Source organism: Cololabis saira, chromosome 16 (assembly GCF_033807715.1).
Source record: "Cololabis saira isolate AMF1-May2022 chromosome 16, fColSai1.1, whole genome shotgun sequence".
NCBI classification, from domain to species: Eukaryota; Metazoa; Chordata; class Actinopteri; order Beloniformes; family Belonidae; genus Cololabis; species Cololabis saira.
Genome location: NC_084602.1, coordinates 37,866,030 through 37,889,546, shown reverse-complemented (window position 1 = coordinate 37,889,546; position 23,517 = coordinate 37,866,030). Strand labels below are relative to the sequence as shown.

Sequence of the window (23,517 nt, the reverse complement as noted above, 5' to 3'; positions counted from 1 at the left end):
GATGAAAAGCAACCAAATTCTGCAGTGTCTGTTCACCCCGTCCGGAGGATCCTTCCAGTGTCATGTGACTTCTATGAGCCGTTCAGAATCTGCTCCTATGGTGACGTCACCATAGGAGCAATTTCCATAGGTCGGCCTCCGCTGCTGAAACCGCGCCCACAACTAACTGCCAGCCAGAGCGTCCGCCATTGTTCAGAAGGGGTGACTGAACCATAGACATATATAAAGGCTAGATGACTCACGGCGGAGTCTCCAGCGTCGTTCACCCGCGGCCATCTTGCCACAGGAGACTCTCTGATGCGCATGCGTGCGCTATAGTTGTTGCTGTTGGAGGGTGAGTGGTCTGTACAGACAAAAATACTCAAAACTTGCTGAAATCTTGACGGATTTACAAACGGATTGGTTCATCATAAACGTCATTAACGTGGGTATGATTCGGGATGCTTGGACATGTTGAAATTGTATCTCTTCGTTGCGAAAAACGACCTAATCATGCAGCATATACAATAGTTGTGTATCACCACTAACTAACGTTAACGTTACCTGCCCAAATTATCAAGGGTGACCACCAGTACTCAAGTTGTAAAAAAAAAAATCAGGGGGGATGGTGGATTTGATCATATGGGGACAGATAATTTGTGCTGATTACAAATAATATAATATATTACAAATAATAGCAGTGACCAAAACACCTGCAGAAATACTGCAGGAATGACATAGCAGCAGTTAAATGCAGCCTTCTGTAAGCTTTAAATATCCACTGGGCTTACATCAAATACATCAAAACACAACAATAAAAAACACTTTTCTGAACTTATCAATATGACTCTGTCCTTCACAGGATACGTAACATGGATCACTGCAAAAACTCACAATCTTAACAAGAATATTTGTCTTATTTCTAGTTAAAATGTCTCATTTTAGTAAAAAAATCTCATTACACTTAAAACAAGACTCATCACTGGAAAAAACAACAATTTTCACCTGTTTCAAGTAGATTTTCACTTGAAATAAGTAGAAATATCTGCCAGTGGAACAAGATTTTCTTGCTTATAAGAAGTAATAAGAAGATAAATCTTGTCCCACTGGCAGATTTTCCTACTTATTTCAAGTGAAAATTTACTTGAAACTGGTGAAAATTGTCAAATAAGTTATTTTTCTGGTCTTATTTTTCTGGTAATGACTCTAAATGTTGAAATAGCAGTAAAACCACATTCATTGATGAAATGACATATGGGATGGAAAGGGGGGGTGGATGGATAGAGGTGTGTATATATATATATATATATATATATATATATATATATATATATATATATATATATATATATATATATATAGACACACATATGTAATGTCATGACGTAAATACATCATAATGTAATAATATATTAATGTTATGTCATATGAATACATGTTATATGGTAATAATATGTATATATATATATATATATATATATATATATATATATATATGTTATATGGTAATAATATATATATGTTATAATGTAACTATAAATATTACTAAGAATACTATAGAAATATTGATTAAATATGAAAACCATGTCATGGCTATCTGTTTCTGGTTATTTTCATATAAAAGTACGTTTTTCAATGTTTATAATTATTCACAAGTATGCAGTGTCATAACTACATCTCTGACGTTCATAACAAACCAAACTGTTTGAAAATCTGTTGAGAATTGAGCAAGTTAAGGCTGTTTAAGCAGTACATGCTCCATTGAACACAATGTTATTCTGAGCGAGTTCTCCTGTGGCAAGATGGCCGCCGTGTGACGACGTCGCTCTCCATTGGCAGCAGCGCGGACGAGTCATCTAGCCTTTATATATGTCTATGGACTGAACAGCGAGGGACAGTTTTTGCAGCGACATTTACCCTCATAAAAAGGATCGGTACCAACAGTACGGACCCGGCAACTGCACACGAGGCAGCGGTAAGTGACGTTAATTTTTTATATTATTTATATTTGTCTACAAGTATGATCTTTGCATGGGCTAAGTATGTAGCTTAGCTCCGGAGCACCGGGGCCACTCACCGGACCGGTCAGTAGCTCTGGTGCTCCAGTGTTCCCTAACGGAGTGTTAGGTAACACCGGAGCTCTATTAGTAATACATTTTTCTCCTGTTTATGGTTTCAGATCTTCCAAGCACCTGAAGCTGTTCACCGACACCTTCAGAAGACGCACGGTCCTTCCTTGAGCCAGCAATAGTGCATAAATGTTATTTATATACAACTTATGTTTTTATTTTTTTTAACAATAAAGTTGTCATTTGTGAACCTTCAGTGTTGTGATTTCAGTACAGTTAACCTGATTAATTTGTCTTGTAACATAAATGAAATGATGAGGAATCAGAGTAAATAACTGGTGTACCTGTTTAGAATTAAATTAAATCTTCCTGTGTGAAGACGAGGTGACCCGGTCAGGCGTAGGGTACGCGTCAATTTAACGCAGAACCGTAATTCAGGCTTAAGATCCGTTTGCACCGTGTAACTGAATGCGAGCGTCCGACTATCGCGTCGAGCTGTCCACACTGAAACCGTTAAACTCGCGGCCAGTTAGGACAGTCCAATACAAAAAAAATAAAGCAATGGTATTTATTTTGTCGCCGAAGCTCCCTTGCATGGGACACAGTTTGTGTACGGAGCCGCTGCTCTTCTGCCCGGAGAGGTTTTGTTCCCTCCCCTGCTACACGTCATTCAGGCAGCCAATCAGCACAGAGCCTCATTATCATAGCCCCACCCACTCAGAATCCCTCATAGATGAAGGAGGTTAGAAGCAGAAAACTAGAGACATGGCTCACAGGCTGAATTTCTGTTTTATGTAGAAAAAACAAGCTTTAGATTGTTTTTAAGACATTCAAGGCCTGTTTAAAATATACATTAAATGCCATAATATGTCCCCTTTAGGTTCGGCACACTTTTGAGTAAATATCAGTAGTATGCATTAATTTGGACGTACTATTCAGAGCGCACACGTCACTTCCTGCCGTTGGGAGGAAGTGTCGTGTCACAGCAGCAGCTGTTACCATGGTAACAGCAGCAGCAGCACCGCTCTGCTATTTCCCGTTTATCCTGGCCAAAACAAGATGACATATAATATTATATACGATTATAATATTATTATAGTTATGACATTTACATATCACTTAGCAACCAAACACCGCTGCATTGTGGGAAGTTTCTGCTTAGCTAGTGTCCATCAGTCCACACTAATACATTTCTCCAAAATAAGTATGGATAGTACATACTATTGAGTACGTACTAATGTTTCAGACGCACTAAAAAAAATCTCACATGCTGTTTTTGCTACTCATTAGGGTGGAAGTATGGGATTTCGGACGCAGCCAAAGGCTTTTAGTAAAATAACTCTTTTTGGAACCAAGGGGAGCCCTGGTTCCAGACCAACCTGGTGCCGTATCCCCAGATCCACTTCCCTCTGGCCACCTACGCCCCGTCATCTCGGAGGAGAAGGCTCACCACGAGCAGCTGAGTGTAGTGGACATCACCAACGTCTGCTTCCAGCCGGCCAACCAGACGGGGAAGTGCGACCCTCAGGTACATGCCCTGCTGCACGGTGGTGATGAGGTGTCCAAAGACGTCAAAGCCGCCCTAGCAACCGTCAACACCAAGCTCAGCATCCAGTTGGTGGACTGGTGCCCACCGGCTTCATGGTGGGAATCAACCAGCAGCACCACCGTGGTTCCGGGGAGACCTGGCCGAGCTGCACCGGGCTTTGTGCATGCTGAGAAACACCACCACCATCCAGGCCTGGGCCCGCCTGGACCACAAGTTCCACCTGATGTTCACCAAGCGGGCCGTCGTCCACTGGTACGTGGGGGAGGGGGAGTTCTCAGAGACCTTTGGAGGAGCAGGTGCTGAAATTTAAAAAGGGACACATGGAACACAAATTAGAACAGCAATAATAATGTTCAAAGCAAGAAATAATGCACTGCCTGAAAACATTAAAAAAAATGTTTCAAGATAAAGGAAAATATAATCTAAGAAGAAAACTAAATTTTAAACAGCGTTGTGTACGTCCTGCTCTTAAAAGCATGTGCATATCAGTCTGTGGGGAAACTTTGTGGAATGGTCTTGATGAAGAAATCAAACGAAGCACTAACTGTACAGTTTAGAAACGCATACAAGAAAGCAATTCTTGACAAGTATAAAAATGGGGACCTCTAAAGAACAACATTTTTTTTAGAATGTGAAATGTCAATCTTATCTTATTTATTTTTTGTCTTCGTTATGCATCGTTTCTTTTCACCGATTAATGCTAATGTCTCAGATTTAAGCGGATCACAAGAGAAAAAGGGTATAAGCTACGGCTTCAGCCTACAGTAGTGGTCCTCATTCCTAGTCCTCGAGAGCCGCTGTCCTGCATGTTTTTAATGTTTCCCCGCATCAACACACCTGATTCTAATTAGTGGTCATCACCAATCTTTCCTCCAGGTCTGCACAGTTCTGTTGGTGACACAGTCATCTGTATCAGGGTTTATTGGAGCAGGGAAACATCTAAGATATGCAGCCCAGCGGCACTCAAGGACCAGGAATGAAGAGCACTGGCCTACACCTTTTTGGCGTGAATGACCCTCTAAGTCTTTAGGAGACAGGTAGGGCTTAACTTTGGCCAGGAGCCTTAGCTGGAAAAAAAAAAAAAAAAAAAAAAGCACCTTTGACTACAGACCCAATCTGTTTATCAAATTTAAACTCACTATCAAAAGTGACACCAACGGTGCGTCCAAAATGCCATGCTAAACAGTATATACTAAAAAGTATACTTAAGTTCGGCACACTTTTGAGTAAATATCAGTAGTTTGCATTAATTTGGACGTACTATTTAGAGCCACACGTCACTTCCTGCCGTTGGGAGGAAGTGACGTGTCACAGCAGTAGCAGCTGTTACCATGGTAACAGCAGCAGTAGCAGCTGTTACCATGGTAACAGCTGCTGCTGTTGCTGCTGTTACCATGGTAACAGCACCGCTATTTCCCGTTTATCCTGGCCCAAACAAGACGACATTATATATGAATATTATAAAATAATATTATACTTATGACATTTACATATCACTTAGCAACCAAACACCGCTGCATTGCATTGTGGGAAGTTTCTGCTTAGCTAGTGTCCATCAATCCAAACTAATACATTTCTCCAGAATAAGTATGGATAGTGCATACTATTGAGCACGTTCTAATGTTAACGCACTAAAAAAAAAAATCTTGCATACTCATTAGGGTGGAAGTATGGAATTTCGGACGAAGCGAAAGGCTTTTAATAAAAACTCTTTTTGGAACCAAGGGGAGCCCTGGTTCCAGACCAACCTGGTGCCGTATCCCCAGATCCACTTCCCCCTGGCCACCTACACCCCGTCATCTCGGAGGAGAAGGCTCACCATGAGCAGCTGAGTGTAGTGGACATCACCAACGTCTGCTTCCAGCCGGCCAACCAGACGGTGAAGTGCGACCCTCAGGTACATGCCCTGCTGCACGGTGGTGATGAGGTGTCCAAAGACGTCAAAGCATCAACCAGCAGCACCACCGTGGTTCCGGGGGAGACCTGGCCGAGCTGCACCGGGCTTTGTGCATGCTGAGAAACACCACCACCATCCAGGCCTGGGCCCGCCTGGACCACAAGTTCCACCTGATGTTCACCAAGCGGGCCGTCGTCCACTGGTACGTGGGGGAGGGGGAGTTCTCAGAGACCTTTGGAGGAGCAGGTGCTGAAATTTAAAAAAGGGACACATGGAACACGACTTTAACACTTTCCGACAATAACTGTTACTTTACAATACTAAATTTAACTGGAAAACGCCCGCACACTTTCTTCTCACCGTACACTTGTTTATTAGGCCAACGTTTCAGTCATAGACCTTTTTCAAGGCATCAAGAGGATCGGACAGAGAGCTTGTCTATTAAAGGGTGAGTGGCCCGGTGTTCCCTAACGGAGCCACTCACTCGTTAGTTAACAGCGGAGCTCTATTAGTAATACATTTATTTCTGTTCATGGTTTCAGATCTTCCAAGCACCTGAAGCTGTTCAGACACCTCCAGAAGACGCACGGCCCTTCCTTGAGCCAGCAATAGTGCATAAATGTTATTTATATACAACTTATGTTCTTTTATTTATTTTTTAACAATAAAGTTGTCATTTGTGAACCTTCAGTGTTGTGATTTCTTTACAGTTAACCTGATTAATTTGTCTTGTAACATAAAAAAATCTCACATACTGTTTTTGCTACTCATTAGGGTGGAAGTATGGGATTTCGGACGCAGCCAAAGGCTTTTAATAAAAACTCTTTTTGGAACCAAGGGGAGCCCTGGTTCCAGACCAACCTGGTGCCGTATCCCCAGATCCACTTCCCTCTGGCCACCTACACCCCCGTCATCTCGGTGGAGAAGGCTCACCATGAGCAGCTGAGTGTAGTGGACATCACCAACGTCTGCTTCCAGCCGGCCAACCAGACGGTGAAGTGCAACACCACCACCATCAAGGCCTGGGCCCGCCTGGACCACAAGTTCCACCTGATGTTCACCAAGCGGGCCGTCGTCCACTGGTACGTGGGGGAGGGGGAGTTCTCAGACCTTTGGAGGGGCAGGTGCTGAAATTTAAACAAGGGACACATGGAACACAAATTAGAACAGCAATAATAATGTTCAAAGCAAGAAATAATGCACTGCCTGAAAACATTCAAAAAAATGTTTCAAGATAAAGAAGGAAAATATAATCTAAGAAGAAAACTAAATTTACAACAAGGGAGACTGTGGAGGCCTCACCGCAGACAAAATGGTTGTCATTTTCTTTGTAGTTTTGTTTGTTTCACTATTAACATGCAAACATTTCAAGTAATGACAGTACACAGTCTTTTGTTTTCACATGGCACACATTTTATTATTTGACAGTTGCTAATTTGAGTGCACGCATTTTAGTTAATAACAGTCTGTCATTTAATATTATTTGTTAATTGCTTTACCTTTTGTTTCTTACATGGATCTGGAGAGTCCTCTGGCAAGAGGGCCGACGCTGCTTGAGTTGGCTTTTTATCCTGGAGCAGGAAGTGGAAGAGGCCAACTGAGTGTCCCAGAGGGGGGAGTCTGCCGGCAATAATCCAGATTAATTAAACTTGACTTTTTTTTTGTTTTTGTTAACAATACGTTTAGTTGTAAATTATTTAGTTATTTAAATATGTATTGTTATTAGTGTTAATTTATGGTATGGAGTTAATTGTTTATTCATGGCCCCCTTTTGTGTCTTTGTAGGCTAGCCTGTGTCTAATGGGAGGTCAGTTATGTTGAGTTCATTCTAAATTACACTTTGTTTCAGTTGACCTCATTTTGATTTAAAGGATCCTATTTTTCATAAGTTGTTTTCCTATGTTTGTACTTTGGAGGTTTATTTTGTCAAGTTAAAGATATTTTGTAAAATAAACTCCAAGCCTTTTTACTTTACACACCTGGCAGAGCTGCCTGGGAGATTTGCGAGGCCCTCGCGCGTGAGCGTAGCGAGCGTGAAATTTCTGGGGTTTTTCGGGTCGGATCGGGTGTCTATATGCACAATTTTAACTCTCCAATTAGCAAAATACTGGATACCTTCCCCTGCCTCATCATCATTTTGCTTGCCTCGACGCGGGGCCCCACGGCTGCTTGAGACCCGGTCGGATCGGTGATTTTTGTAACAAATTTCTCAACTGAGCCTTTCAGAGAGGCATTAAACTCTTCCATTTTCTTTCTTTTTTCATCCCCTGATGGAAATTTCCTGAATCTGTCTCGTTCTCTCGACATTGTGTGACAGTTTTTTCCAACTCCATCCGTCTGAATCAGAGCAGCTTGTGTCTGCGCTTCGTCTGACGCAGTTGTATTGAACAACAGACACGCGCATCATTGCACATATATTTTTTGATATGCACATACTAGTACACATTTAGGTCTGTAATGGAACGCGACTGTTGATATTTATAAGGGAAAAAACGAAAAAAAATTTGAAAAAAACTAAAAAATTGGTAAAAAAAACACAAAAAAAACGGCCCATAGCGCGAGGCCCCTTGGGGCGCGAGGCCCCGTGCGGTCGCACGGTTCGCACACCCCTTGCGGCGGCCCTGCCTGGTGTTCTGGCGTATAACTGCTTGGTCCCTGACAGACACATGGAACATGACTTTAACACTTTCCGACAATAACTTTGTTACTTTACAATACTAATTTAACCAGAAAACTCCTGCACACTTTCTTCTCACCTTGTTTATTAGGCCAACGTTTCGGTCATAGACCTTTTTCAAGGCATCAAGCAGATCGGACAAAGAGCTTGTCTATTAAAGGAGCATGAGGCTCCTTTTAAGAAATGAGACTCTCTAGCGCCACCCTTCAACACGACGGCCGTTGGGGGTACTGCAGCCAACAGTGAAGCCGGCACGGGAGAACGGGGAGATCGTGCATGCAGCGTCATGTGACGTCACATCCGCAGGACAGTGCGGGAAAAGCGGCCCCAGCCTTGCAGCACATTTTGCAGCAAACAGCCTGTTCAAGGCAACGGACAGATATACTAGAGGGCTCACTCTTTTTGGTTTGGAACGCTTCATCTGACATTATTACTAGAAAAATTAAAACGTATACAATTTTTTTCATAACAAACACCTGAGCACATTCAAACAAGGTCACATACCGAAGTGCAGTCAGTAAGCATCACCAAAACACAGGGAAAAAAGATAATACTCAAAGTGTATGTATGTAACAGGTTTGGATCCGTTGCAAGAAATGATGTGGGTTTGTGGATAAGTGGGTTTTGCTACATTTAATTCTGCAGAAGACAGAAAAATACATGAATAAATCTTCTGGACCCTCTTTTAAACTCCTGCTACACTCTCACCAATTTAATTGATTTTCCTCTTTATCAAACTACTACCAAAACAGAAAGGAAAATACTATTTTTAATTAATAAATCCTAAATTATAACCCAACGATCAAAACAAAACACTGTATACAGGACTGTCTCAGAAAATTAGAATACTGTGATAAAGTTCTTTATTTTCTGTAATGCAATTAAACAAAAAATGTCATACATTCTGGATTCATTACAAAACTGAAATATTGCAAGCCTTTTATTATTTTAATATTGCTGATCATGGCTTAGAGTTTAAGATTCCTAGAATATTTAATTTTTTTTAGATAGGATATTTGAGTTTTCTTTAGCTGTAAGCCATGATCAGCAATATTAAAATAATAAAAGGCTTGCAATATTTCAGTTGATTTGTAATTAATCCAGAATGTATTACATTTTTGCATTACAGAAAATAAAGGACTTTATCACAATATTCTAATTTTCTGAGACAGTCCTGTATATGGGGTAAACACAATGAAAACAATTAATTTGACAAAGGAAACATAGGCTACTTGCAGAATATGGAGCCAAATCAAGGCCAAAAGTTTTGCCAATTTGAAAATAAAATTTTAACCTGAAAATTCTTTTTTACAGTTTCAATTTTTTTTTTCGGTATCAGATCTTTTCAGTTTCAGAACTTTTTATTTCAGTTTCAAATCTTTTTTTCAGTTTCAGACTTTTGGCCCCGATGTGGCGTGGGGGGCGTGGCATCATGAGTGACAGCAGGACAGAGAAGGCGGGGGACGTTCCTCAGTCATGTTGCCTTCAGGAAACGTAGGTTGCAGAAGTTATCAGTAGAAGTAGATTCAACACTGTATATACAGGGGTGCACACAAGCCGGGACTCGAGGGCCAGTCTACTGCACGTTTTAGATGTTTCCCTGCCTCAACACAACCCTGATAGACAAGGCTGTGTCACCAACAGAGTTGTGTAAACCTTGATGACATGTTGATGACGACCAGTGATTAGAATCAGGTGTGTTGAAGACAGGGAAACATTTAAAACATGTAGTAGACTAGCCTTGGAGTCCCGGCTTGTGTGCACCCCTGTGTATATACACCATATTCACGTGATTGGCAGTGGAAAAAACTGATATTAGTGACACATTTCTGTTTAAAAAGCTGTTTTAGACCGTACTTGGCACCAATCGCAGTATAAAAGCAATAAACTATGCCAGACTGTACAGTTCAACAGCCACACTTTAAAGTTTGACATTTCCCACTTCCACATACTACCAAGTACGGTTATATATAGTGTTAGGAACACACCAGGCAGGTCCGAGAGACTGTTGTGGAGAAGTATAAAGCTGGATTTGGATACAAAAAGATTTCCCAAGCTTTGAACATCCCAAGGAGCATTGTGCAAGCGATAATGTTGAAATGGAAGGAGTATCAGACCACTGCAAATCTACCAAGACCTGGCCGTCCCTCTACACTTTCAGCTCATACAAGGAGAAGACTGATCAGAGATGCAGCCAAGAGGCCCATGATCACTCTGAACTGCAGAGGTCAGAGGTCAGAGGTCACCTACAGCTGAGGTGGGAGACTCTGTCCATACGACAACAATCAGTCGTATACTGCACAATTCTGGCCTTTAGGGAAGAGTGGCAAGAAGACAGCCATTTCTTAAAGACATTAGGGCTGTTCGATTTTGCCCAAAAATAAAATCTCGATTTTTTTCTCTCAAAATCCGATTTTCGATTACGATTATTTTGTGAATTGACAAAAGGCAAAGAAACTATTTCAAATATGCTGTTTTTTTAATTGAACATTTGCCCCATTGGGCTTTAAGTGCAAACGTTGCTCTTATTAAACCAAAAATGAATGAATAAAGTGCAAAACTCTGTAAAATAAGTTGAAAAAAGTTTTAAAAAATATAATAAAATATAAAGTTTTACCTCTGAAAAAAAAAAAAATCAGCAAATCAGCACTTGCAAACATACAGTAAGTTATATTTCCAATTAAATAAAACAAGACATTTTCTAATTAAACTAAACTGGGTCTTTGCATGCTAAATAATAATGCAACCCATGAAGGAGGTAGAGGTGTGTAATGTCAGTCATTACATTTGCTATTCACATTTGCAAGTTTTTTGCAAGGAACACGAGCCGGTCTACCGGTGGCATGTTACAACGCCCCCTCCTACACTAAAGAGCCTCTCCGATGGGGCACTTGTCGCAGGTATTGAGAGGTATTTCCATCAATCATTAATATGGTATCAATCATTAATATGTGTGCAGACAAGGTAAAAAAAAAAGTGAAAAATCGATTTTACGAGTTTCACGTTTTAACATCGTTCTAATTACATTATCGCGATTACGATTTAAAATCGATTAATCGAACAGCCCTAAAAGATATCCATACAAAGTGTTGTTTAAAGTTTGCCACAAGCCACCTGGGAGACACACCAAACATGTGGAAGAAGGTGCTCTGGTCAGATCAGACCTAAATCAAACTTTTTGGCAACAATGCAAGACGTTATGTTTGGCGTAAAAGCAACACAGCTCATCACCCTCAACACACCATCCCCACTGTCAAACATGGTGGTGGCAGCATCATGGTTCGGGCCTGCTTTTCTTCAGCAGGGACAGGGAAGATGGTTAACATTGATGGGAAGATGGATGGAGCCAAATACAGGACCATCCTGGAAGAAAACCTGATGGAGTCTGCAAAAGACCTGAGACTGGGACGGAGATTTGTCTTCCAACAAGACAATGATCCAAAACATAAAGCTAAATCTACAATGGAATGGTTCACAAAAAACATATCCAGGTGTTAGAATGGCCAAGTCAAAGTCCAGACCTGAATCCAATCGAGAATTTGTGGTTTCTTTACAGAAACCCCTCTGCTGACTTCAAAACCACCTTTTATCTCCAAACCAACCTCAGCAGAGCCGCAGAACCAAATTAATGTTGAAGCTTTTCTTTAGGCACCTGCTCAAAAAGCAGGTTTCTGTGAATCAGTCACATCTATGAAACACGCCACCTCTAGCGTGTAAATGTTAGATCAGAGGAAATTGAATCTGACTAAATCTTCCACTTCTAGAGTTCGTGTCTTTTTGGATTCATGTTTCAAACCTGAACTCCAGAACTTTCTAGACCAGGGGTCGGCAACCCAAAATGTTGAAAGAGCCATTTTGGACCAAAAACACAAAAAACAAATATTTCTGGAGCCGCAAAAAATGAAAAGTCTTAGAATGAAGACAACACATGCTGCATGTTCTCTATATTAGTTAGAACTGGGGGGAGTTTTTTTCTTTATTATGCACTTCGAGAAAAAAGTCGAAATGTCGAGAAAAAAGTACAAATGTTGAGAAAAAAGTCAAAATTTCGAGAAAAAAGTCTAAATGTTGAGAAAAATATCGAAATGTTGAGAAAAAAAGTAGAAATGTCAAGATTAATGTTGAAGTACAATCTTGAGAAAAAAGTCGAAATGTCGAGAAAAAAGTCGAAATGTTGAGAAAAAAGTCGAAATTTCATGAAAAATTCTAAATGTTGAGAAAAACATTGAAATGTTGAGAAAAAAGTCGAAATGTCAAGATTAAAAAAGGAAAAAGAAAAAAAGAGGAAAAAAAGGAAAAGGAAGAAAAAAAAGAGGAAAAAAGGGAAAAAAGAAGAAAAAAAAGGAAAAAAAAGAAAAAAGAAGGAAAAAAAAAAAAAGGTCAAACATTTTTTTTTAAAACGCCCGGAAGCCACTAGGTCGGCACTAAAGAGCCGCATGCGGCTCTAGAGCCGCGGGTTGCCGACCCCTGTTCTAGACGAGCTGAGGCTCCACCTCAGGAACATCTGGTTGGAGAAAAAGTAAACTGGAGTTCTGAAGGTTTTCTTACAATAAAGTTTTTACAAAGTGTTCAACTTTCTATGAAGTACGAGTTGATAAAGACCGCCCGATGCTTCGTCTCCCGCGACCAGCAGCCCACCTCATCCGGACCCGAGAGGTGGATAGAGAAACCGCAGGTCTGGACCTGAACCGGGTCAGTTTGTAGCTGATCAGCAGCAGAACCGGTGACTTACGCGTGAACCTGCTTGAAGAAACCGGACCGACCTGTGGGTCCTGAAGTGAAACTCAAGTTAAACTTGAAATTTACAAACAAAATCGATTTCAGGTCTGGAAGGAAATTAAAACATTTTATATAAAAATGTGCCAGAAAAAAAAAATACGCTGAACTTAAAACAAAATTCTTAAGGTAATAACTCAAATTGTCTTTAAACGTTGGTTAATTTGTGACTTGTTGACCACATTCAAATGGCTTTATTCTTTATTAGAAATGTCAGCTTTCAAAACTGCCTGGACACTTTAAGTTAGAAAATAAAGATAAATGTCAACATCTTTTATTCATAAAAACAAACTGATTAGCTTAAACATCGTCACGTGTCTTCAGTCTTTCATGTTCCAACGCCTCAGCCGACGCCACCACAGTAATACTTCCACCCGCCCACAGCCTCGTACCCATGGTAACAGCACACATTTATTCTGAACATTATTCAAAGTCCGTTTGTGATCCTGAAGTTTGTATTTCTGCTTTGACCATCAAAGTCCAAATCCAACTCAGGACCATCACTGCTCCTCCTCGTCTTCATCGCTGCCCGAGACATCCTCCTCTTCATCCTCGTCCTTCACCGGCAGCTTGAGGACGATCTCGTCGTCGCCGTCATCGTCCGCCACCGTGGACTTCCTCCACTCTAGGAAGCCCGGCGTGACGGGCGGTGTGGTGTCCTGCAGCACCGGAACAAGTTGTTAGTCTGGTTGCACTTAAGGGAAAGTTCGGTTTTTTACAACCTGGACCTTATTTCTGGCATTTTTTATGGTCTTATACTCACCCAGGCAAGTTTGGTGTCATTTGGAGTCCTTCGGAAGATATTAGGAGTTTTTTGCGAGCCGCTTCTCCATATAACGGTAGTGAACGGGGCACAGCGGGACACAGACGATGCAGCGTCTAAATAACACATGATTGCCGCGAAAATTTCTTTTATGAATCACTAGATCTGCTTCCAGGACCTGTTGTCTTCATCCGGGGCTGTGTGTGTAACAAATAAATCAGTTTGTAAACAAGACCTCTGAACTCATGACGTCATCTCTGTGCGCGCACTCTGTCCTCCGTTCAGTGAGCTCTTCAGCCGTATACTCCGGCTCAAAACGGTAAGGACGTCCATCATATTCAAAGTCGTCGTCCACAACCTCAGAATTTGACAAATATTCAGACATGTTTCAAATAACTATCAGTAAACTAACAGTAGCGAACTCCAGCTGTACACAGAGCTGTGTCTGGGATGCGCGCACAGAGATGACGTCATGAGTTCAGAGGTCTTGTTTACAAACTGATTTATTTGTTACACACACAGCCCCGTGTGTCCCGCTGTGCCCCGTTCACTACCGTTATATGGAGAAGCAGCTCGCAAAAAACTCCTAATATCATCCGAAGGACTCCAAATGACACCAAACTTTTCTGGGTGAGTATACGACCATAAAAAATGCCAGAAATAAGGTCCAGGTTGTAAAAAACCGAACTTTCCCTTTAACCCCCGGCTGTCAGTCTGGACCGGGACCGGGACCAGGACCAGGACCAGGACCAGGACCCTCTGAACCTGGTCCGGGAACACAGGCGGGTCTAGAACAAGGACACGGTTCACTTACGTCGCTGCAGGACGATGCATTTAAGGCTTCGGACTTTGTTTTCTGAGGAACCTGGGCCGCCTGGAACCAGAAGAAGAGCGTATCATTCTCTCTGAACAATAAATAACAATCTTTATGTTCAAAGTAAATCGGTCCGATTGGAAGTGAACTGAAGCGCGAACTAGGGCTGTTCGAGTTTGCCCAAAAATAAAATCTCGATTTTTTTCTTTCAAAATCCGATTTTCGATTATTTTGTGAATTGACAAAAGGCAAAGAAATGATTTCAAATATGCTGTTTTTTATTGAACATTTGCCCCATTGGGCTTTAAGTGCAAACTTTGCTCTTATTAAACCAAAAATGAATGAATAAAGTGCAAAACTCTGTAAAATAAGTTGAAAAAAGTTTTAAAAAATATAATAAAACATAAAGTTTTATCTCTGAAAAAGAAAATCAGCAAATCAGCACTTGCAAACATACAGTAAGTTATATTTCCAATTAAATAAAACAAGACATTTTCTAATTAAACTAAACTGGGTCTTTGCATGCTAAATAATAATGCAACCCATGAAGGAGGTAGAGGTGTGTAATGTCAGTCATTACATTTGCTATTCACATTTGCAAGTTTTTTGCAAGGAACACGAGCCGGTCTACCGCATCTGGCTTGAGGGATGCCCGGTGGCATGTTAGTATATCACCATGGTTACAACGCCCCCTCCTACACTGAAGAGCCTCTCCCATGGGGCACTTGTCGCAGGTATTGAGAGGTATTTCCATCAATCATTAATATGGTATCAATCATTAATATGTGTGCAGACAAGGTAAAAAAAAAAAAAAAAAAAAAAAAAAAGTGAAAAATCGATTTTACGAGTTTCACGTTTTAACATTGTTCTAATTACATAATCGCGACTACGATTTAAAATCGATTAATCGAACAGCCCTAGCGCGAACTAAAGCTAGCGGTCTGAACTGGCGTCCCATGTCACGTTGATGCAGCAGTCTACGATCTAACGGACGCAGCCGTGAGCTACACCACCAGCATGCTACATGACCACGACGACGCCAGCGCTACGCCAGGAGCATGGACGTGCTCAAGCTAACGCCACCTGCTCACGCAGCTGAAACAAACTCAAGAGTCGTCAGGGAGGAGACCGACGATCTGCGCCACCTCGTCACATTCGTACTCCACGAAGGCGTAGCCCTTACTGCCCCCCGTCTGCAACAGAACCAGACAGACGTGACGCTGCAGCTGCACCCAGACCGACCCAAGCGCCCGTTTCCTCCGAGCATTTGTAGGTACGTGGGTTTTATCGCCGTGCCGACGGGTCGAGCCGGTGATAAGCTTAACGTACCGAGTTTATGTGGGCTCAGTTGTCTGGCCTCAGACCACCACCACGTCTGAGGCCATTTTCAGTCTGAGCCATGCGGTCGTGCTCAGGTGTGATTACTGAGGTCAGAACCAGAACTACTGAGAGTCAGACAAGGAGGACCAGCTCCAGCAGAACTAGCAAGAGATGTGGTCAGGGTGAAGAGCACAGGCAGGAGGACCAGATGGCGGTCTGAACAGAACCATTGAGCTGAACACCCGTCAACAGGTTCAGTTCAGAAACAATCCCAGCATCCTCCACTCCTGCCCCCAGACAAACATCCTCCCTTGACCCCCAACTTAGTTAAAAGGTCATCGCATCTAAACTAGGGGTGGGCAAAAATATCGATATGGCAATATATCGCGATACTTTTCCAGCCGATTCAATATCGATATTCAAAATTTGAATATCAATTTTTTTTATTTTTTTTTATCCCCGATTTTTTCCCATTATATATTTTTTATATAACACAATTGCCTGTCCTTAAAAAATGAAAAATAATGGACAGAGGTTTATTTATTTATGGATTTATATCTATACTGACTGATCACTGTGCCTGTCCTTGGTTTTAGTACCCATCTTTCTTGTGTTTATTATCATTTTATTATCATACTAAATTTAATGTTAATTTCATATGATGTAAATAATATGAAAAACATATACAAATATGTTGTAACTTTAGCTTGTATAGTTATAATAAAACATTGTTTTGACTCAGTTTGTCCCATGAATTGTCACTATAATCTGATGAACGTGCAACTCGGATTTTAAGATCATCACTATCATCTGATGTACATTTATACAACTTGGGTTTTAAGATGTGTAATGCATTTTTACATTTTTCGGTGAACTATGTAGAATATAATAATCGGGATATCGCATAATCAGGATATCGCAATGCGTATCGTATCGTGGCTCAAGTATCGTGATGCGTATCGTATCGTGAGGTCCTTCCCAATACCCACCCCTAATCTAAACACATTCCAACATTCTGAGACGCAAATTAAGAACTGAAGCAGCTTTTGTAAGAAAAAAATAACGTTATCACCTCAACGTTTAACGTTGTGGCTCTCACCGATCACACCCAGGTAAAGTATCTGAGCAACGGCACACGCGGATCGCGACGCCGCTCCTTCCTTCACACCCCTGATACCGGTTCCCAAACAGGAAGCACTTACGAATCCGGGGAAGTCGTAGTCGATGCCTCGCGCCACCAGCGGCTCCCGCAGCTTCGACTCCTTGCGCGGCAGTTTCATCTTGGCGATCTGCTCGGCCGAGTGTTTCTTGTTGTAGCGCGCCACCGCGGGAAACGAGGGTTTCTTGAACTCCCTTTGAGAGCCCACGAACAGCTTCTCGTGCACCTTCTCTGGAGGAACCACATGACCTGAAGAACATCAAGACAATGAACCTGAAACGAGGGTCCCCACTTGCGTCTCTAAATGCTGTTGTAGATTCAGGAACTTATTGTTCTTTTTTATTTTATTTTTTATTTTATTTATTATTATTATTATTCTCACATTTCACAGCTGATGTACAATTGGTTTACAATTTTGTCAGGGAGAAAGAAAAACATCAGCATGTCAAAACATAGCTGTTGCCCTATATTTGTGTAATGTTGAAAGAAACAAAACCTGCGTATATTTATATTTTTAAAAAGGTAAAACGAACAAACAGAACTAACCAAAGACAAACACACACACACACACAAAAAAAAAAAAAAAAGGGAACAATGATGAATCAAAACGGGATGTTTGGGCTTGTAACAGCGACTTAATTCAGTTGCAGGGAGACCAAACTACGATATTATAAGGGTTTGGATATACACACACACAAAATTATGTACGTATAAAACACATGAAACCTGGCAGTCCATCAAACCAACAGAGAAATGACCGAGAAAGTAAGTGAGTGGAGACAAGTAATTCAGTTTCTAGATAATTGTGACTTTTGTATATAGGAGACCCATTTTGACCATGACCTTGTGAATTTATCTATTTGTAGCCGAAGTGAGAAAGTAATCCTTTCCATTTTATATATTTCGTTGACAATATCCGTCCATTCCTCCACTGTGGGGGGGTCAGGATGCAGCCAGTGACGTGTGATGGTTTTCTTGCCAGCAGAAATCAGAGCACCAAATAGATATTTGCTGAGATGTCCTGTGAGAAAACTAGTTTCTCCCAGTATAAAAGTTTTGAAATGATATGGTATTTTCATATGAAACATGTTTTCTAATATTTTGTGCATCTCTAAACAAAAAAATTACAATTACGGTACTGGACATTCCCAAAATATATGCCAATGTTTGCATCCCGGCTCCCACACATTCTCCAACATTGTGAATCCCCTCCTGCAAAGTGAGCTTTCTGTTTAGGGGTAACAAAAAAATCTGATTAAGGAACTTATTGTTCTGATGAACCCAGACCACACAACCTTAAAAACCATCTCAAAAACCAGCACCCGTCCTACCGGGACCAGTTTAGGGTTTCTGATCCAACAAACAGTTTCTCAGCAGCGAGCAGGTGTGTGAATAAATCTGGTATCTAAATAAATAAAGTACATGTGAGATCCAGCAGAAAAACAAAAGAACGACCTTGATCGGCAAGTCTTTAGACATCCAATCAGTTTTCTCCCAACCTGTTTGGTCAATTTCAGTGAAATGTTTCCTATAAATAAGTTGGTGGGTGCCTGGTACTCACATTTGATGATCCTCTCCCCCATCAGGTAGTTGTTCATGGTCTCTGCAACGATCTGCGCCACCTCGTCACATTCGTACTCCCCGAAGGCGTAGCCCTTACTGCCCCCCGTCTGCAACAAAACCAGACAAACGTGACGCTGCAGCTGCACCCAGACCGACCCAAGCGCCCGTTTCCTTCGAGCATTTGTAGGTACGTGGGTTTTATCGCCATGCCGACGGGTCGAGCCGGTGATAAGCTTAACGTACCGAGTTTATGTGGGCTCAGTTGTCTGGCCTCAGACCACCACCACGTCTGAGGCCATTTTCAGAAAATAAAAGACAACAAAACTCGTTCTTCAGCTGTCAAATCAAAGCTGTGTCCAATTAAACTTAGGTGTCAAGCTAAGAAGGCTAAGTTATATAATTCACTGGCAAATTTTTTTTAGAAAATGTGCTACTAAGGTGCATGGATGGAAATAATTGTGTGTTGTGTAGGGGTGGGCAAAAATATTGATACGGCAATATATTGCGATACATAATCTCCCGATACGATATCGATATTCAATGTATGTATCGCGATATATTGCCATATCAATATTTTTGCCCCCCCAGCTGCACTTTATTTTGTGATTTCAGTGTGGGTGAGACACTGCATTTTATTTTTGTCATTTTAAGTCAGGGGCAAGTAGCTGTACTGTATTTTTGTGATTTCAATTTCAGTGTGGGTGAGACACTGCATTTTATTTTGAGTATTTTGTACCTAAGAATAATGCACACACTGCACTTTTCATTGTGTTTCAGTGTGTTTTTTCATGCAAATATGTTGCATAATTAAAATGGAAAGTTTGAATTACATTGTTTTGACTCAGTCTGTCCAGTGCATTATCACTATAATCTGATGTACATATATACAACTTGGATTTTAAGATGTGTAATGCATTTTTACATTTTTCGGTGAACTATGTAGAATATCGCGATATATCGCATAATCGGGATATCACAATTTGTATCGTGGCTCAAGTATCGTGATGCGTATCGTATCGTGAGGTCCTTCCCAATACCCACCCCTAGTGTTGTGTGCCAGTTTATTTTGAAATAATACAAATGTTCACCATTTAAAAATATTTTTTCTTTCACATTTTCTTTAGTGTCAGATTATGATTAATTAGTGGTGGGAGGGGCCCTGTGAATTTTGAGGCCCCAAGAGACTCTAGAAACGCCTCTGGGCATAATGGAGAGGTTTCTTATAAACCAAAGGGGGGCCCTTATTATAAATATCATTTGAGTAAGAAATCTAAAACAGGTTCTACTGTTTAGGACCAGAGAAGGATGAAGCTGAACACAGTGACTGGACCACTGAAATGTGTTTCCTAAATGCAGAAGATCTTCTTTTGTTTCAGATAAAATATAAAGACTTTTGTAGGCGTGTCTTTTAAAAGGTGTTTCTGAAGTTTCCAAATTTCAGTAAGACCATGATCAAGAGCGATGGCAAAGCTCCTTCAACAACAGTTTGGTTGTGGATGGGAACCCAACATTGTATTATATGAGTCTGCAGAGCAACATTTTAACATCACCAAGCAGTTCCTGAGATTTTACAAGTCATTTGTATCAGGCAGAGTAATATTTACAAAAATGCCTCGTTACTCCAGACCAGAGACTGAATTGGAGGCTTTCAATGTTTTTTAAAATGCTGTAGTAGTCATCTTATGGGATAAAATCTTGGAAACAATGATAAAATATCCCTATTAATTAAAATAGGTACTTTAGGACAGGTTTGCAGTAGTGATGCACCGAAATGAAAATTTGTGGCCGAAACCGAAAATAATAACACTTGGCCGAATACCGAACAATACCGAACATGGTTCTTCGCAGTGTTTCATTTATTTTGCCAATTTTTTCACCATTGCATAAATCAAATAAATTTGATTTAGGCATGCTTTTAAAAGAAAAAAATATTTTACAAAATTACAAGGTAGAAAACATTTGTTGAACATAAAACTGAACATTTTTTAATTTCCCAGCATTTCTTAAATATTCCAGCAGACATTATACCAGCAAAGAACAATAACTTAAAATAAATAAATTAGCAAAATAAATTTTTTGGCCATCTTTGAGCTTACGTTAGGCTTAACTTACTGAACATTGTAACATAGGCCTTAAAACAATAAAAATGCATTAAAGCGCTCAGGGTTTTTTATCATTTCAAATGATAAATCAAACTTGTAGTGCTGAAAGACTTTGCAGATGTGCCCCCTCTAGATATTTGAGCAGAACATCCATTGCAAACAGCCATTCTTGTATTATTATTTGCCACTCTAAAATACTTCCACACTGCTGACATGTTTGCACCACTTCACTCCACGCTCTTCGCTGTTTGTTTTCCTCATCTAAACGCACCTGTAATAGATTGATTTATGTTATTTTGGTTCCACCTGCTGGTGAATATTAGGTAAAATTCTTATGTGGTTAGTTTTTGGTTGGCCAACGATTTATGTTTGTGGTGCGCAACAGTTACGGAGCAGCCAGTCTATTTCCTTATATTACAACGCCGTTATTAATTGTTCGGTTTTTTTCCCACTTATTCCACCAAACACCGAAAGTGTTTTTTTGCCATTTTCGGTTACCGAACAAATCGGTGCATCACTAGTTTGCAGCTTGTGAATATTAAGCAGAAATATATCTGTAAACACGTCAAGCTCAGACAAAAGCTGGAACACCGACCTGCGAGCAAAGCTCATCCCTCTCTTTGTTTCTCTGATCCAGCTGCTGAACCAGACAGCCAATTCGCTGTAAAATCTCATCAATATCGTTCTCGTCATCCTGAGCGGTCGCCACACCGGTCTCCGCAGCTGCTGTCAAGGCCTCTTTGTCCTTTACCAAGTCACTGACTTTCTGCTTGGTCTTCTCAAACAGATTTTTGTAGTAGTCTCTCTCCGTCTCCGTTTGGTCCGTCTGACAGGCCTTGTGGAGACCCTTTCCCTTCGCACTGAGGTGAGACAGCTCCTGCAGTCTCCTCTGCGTGTCCTCCAACTGGGAAGTGAGTTTGTGCACCTGCTCATTTAAACGGTCCCTCTCCTGAGCCGTGTCCTGCATCAGTTCCAGCAGCTGGTCCAGATCTTCCTGGACCAAGTTAAAAGTGGGGAAGTGCTTGGTGAAGTAGTCGTTGCTAGCGCTCGCTGAAGACGGCCCGGCGCCTTCATCCCCCGCCGCCCCGTTCTGCAGGGCCCGCTGCGATGGCGTCGCTCTCGGGCTGTCGTCACTTCTCTCTTGCTTGAATCCTCTCTGCTCGAGGGCAGGGATGCCAAAGTCCGACCTCCGTTCTGTACCGGCGTGAGAATGGGCAGAACTCTCCCTCATTTCTGTTGGATCTTCACTGTCTTTCTCCTGTTTCACTTCACCCACTTCTGCTTGGGTGGTGGTGTTGACCACTGCTGGAGGATGACCAGTCTCCACGGTCGCGGGCCTGGAAGGGCTCGTTCCCGTCGTTGCCGTCTCAGCAGTGGCGTCCACGGCAGCGTTGTCGCTGCACTCCAGCAGCATGCTTATCTGAGTCTCACCCTCCTCCTCCTTCACTTCCTCGAGGCCGGAGAGAGGCTTTTGTGGCTTGGGGGTACTAGCGGTGTCCAAGATGACGAGGTCATCGTCAGTGTCGTCCCCATCGTCGTTGCTGACGTCATGGTTATCACCGTTAGTGGGAGCAGACAGGGAGCTCGCGTCTCCTGCTGGCGCCGTGCCGGAGGCTCTCACCGGAAGGCCGTTCATTCGGGGCCTTTTCGGCGTACTTTGTGGAGTAACGGGCGGCGTCCTCTTCCCCCTGCAGCGCACACAGAAGAGTTACTGTAATGAATGAATGAATGAATGAAAATATATTTATTTCGGTCAGGTCATTCTTAATGTAGACACCAACTGAAAGCATTAGTTCACATAAAAAAAAGAGAGACCTAACCGAAAAGGAATAGGCTGAAGCTATTGCTTATTTACGCCTAACCTTCTCACATGATCAACCATACAAAACATAGTACAAAAAAATAAATCATATTGTTTACACAATCCCGAACATAATTCCGTAATAGTATCATCTACTGGATCCCTCATATTTTTCAAACACATTAAACTTAAACAAACGTTTGAAAGCATGAATCGACTGGCACATCTGCAATTTTTCATCAAGTGCATTCCATATATTTACACCCCTTACAGTAATACATTGATCTTTAATTTTAGTCCTAGACTTTGGTTTTTCAATCATACGTTTCCCTCGAAGCTCATATCTACTTACTCTTATTTTAAACATGCTTACAATTTTACTAGGTAAAAATCTGTTGAACACTTTGTACATTATCAATGCTATTTTGTATTCCACTAAATCCATGAATTTAAATGCCCTTAATTTAATAAATAGTTCATTTGATGGTTCTCTATAACTTGATTTTGTGATAATCTGTGGATCTTTATTGAGATGAAACAGATAGGTTAAAGCTCACAAACTAAGACTGTCCTACCTCAAGGCGCTCGCCGACAGCGAGCACACGTTGGTAATAACAGGAAGTCCACTGGTACGCAAAGGGCTGCATGCTAACAGAGGTAAGACACAGTCACTTTGATTTCTCAAATGTTCCTTCTCTAACACACAATGACTTCTTTTTTTTTTGCTTCTTCTTACCAGGTGGTGCAACTCCGTGGGGCCTCTGGGGAGAAGCTCAGGCTTTATAGCACCCCGCACTAAGGACGGTGTGTAAGGAGGCTGGACGGAGAAAAGAGGTGCAAAACAGGACAAATTAGTTTCTTTATGTTAATATAATATCCATCCATCCATTTTCCGACGCTTATCCGGAACAGCAGCCTCAACAGAGATGCCCAGACTTCCTTCACCCCAGACACTTCCTCCATCTCTTCCTCCAGCTCTTCCTCCAGACACTTCCTCCAGCTCTTCCGGGGGGAGTCCGAGACGTTCCCAGGCCAGCCGAGAGACATA

At 41.5% G+C, this 23,517-nt stretch overlaps 1 protein-coding gene, 1 long non-coding RNA gene and 2 other non-coding genes across 5 annotated transcripts; all 4 read right to left on the bottom strand.

Moving 5' to 3' along the window:
• Positions 1 to 3,504: 3,504 nt before the first annotated feature.
• LOC133462777 (uncharacterized) lies at positions 3,505 to 6,499 on the bottom strand. Of its 2 annotated transcripts, none has more exons than XR_009784280.1 (3): positions 6,428 to 6,499; positions 5,417 to 5,743; positions 3,505 to 3,896 (listed from the first exon to the last, which is right to left on the bottom strand). It is a non-coding gene; the product is annotated as an uncharacterized LOC133462777 (long non-coding RNA). The 2 variants fall into 2 exon arrangements; XR_009784279.1 differs by having other exon boundaries at positions 6,356 to 6,463.
• Positions 6,500 to 13,447: 6,948 nt separating this feature from the next.
• LOC133462192 (uncharacterized) lies at positions 13,448 to 23,218 on the bottom strand. The gene is made up of 6 exons (XM_061743333.1): positions 23,206 to 23,218; positions 21,264 to 22,356; positions 18,565 to 18,673; positions 17,047 to 17,252; positions 14,489 to 14,584; positions 13,448 to 13,606 (listed from the first exon to the last, which is right to left on the bottom strand). Exons 2-6 carry the CDS (start codon positions 22,302 to 22,304, stop codon positions 13,448 to 13,450), a joined length of 1,611 nt encoding a protein of 536 aa, XP_061599317.1. The 5' UTR covers positions 22,305 to 22,356; positions 23,206 to 23,218.
• LOC133463011 (small nucleolar RNA ACA64) lies at positions 15,790 to 15,920 on the bottom strand. The gene has a single exon (XR_009784334.1). It is a non-coding gene; the product is annotated as a small nucleolar RNA ACA64 (small nucleolar RNA).
• LOC133463010 (small nucleolar RNA ACA64) lies at positions 18,746 to 18,876 on the bottom strand. Its single transcript, XR_009784333.1, has one exon. It is a non-coding gene; the product is annotated as a small nucleolar RNA ACA64 (small nucleolar RNA).
• Positions 23,219 to 23,517: the final 299 nt, after the last annotated feature.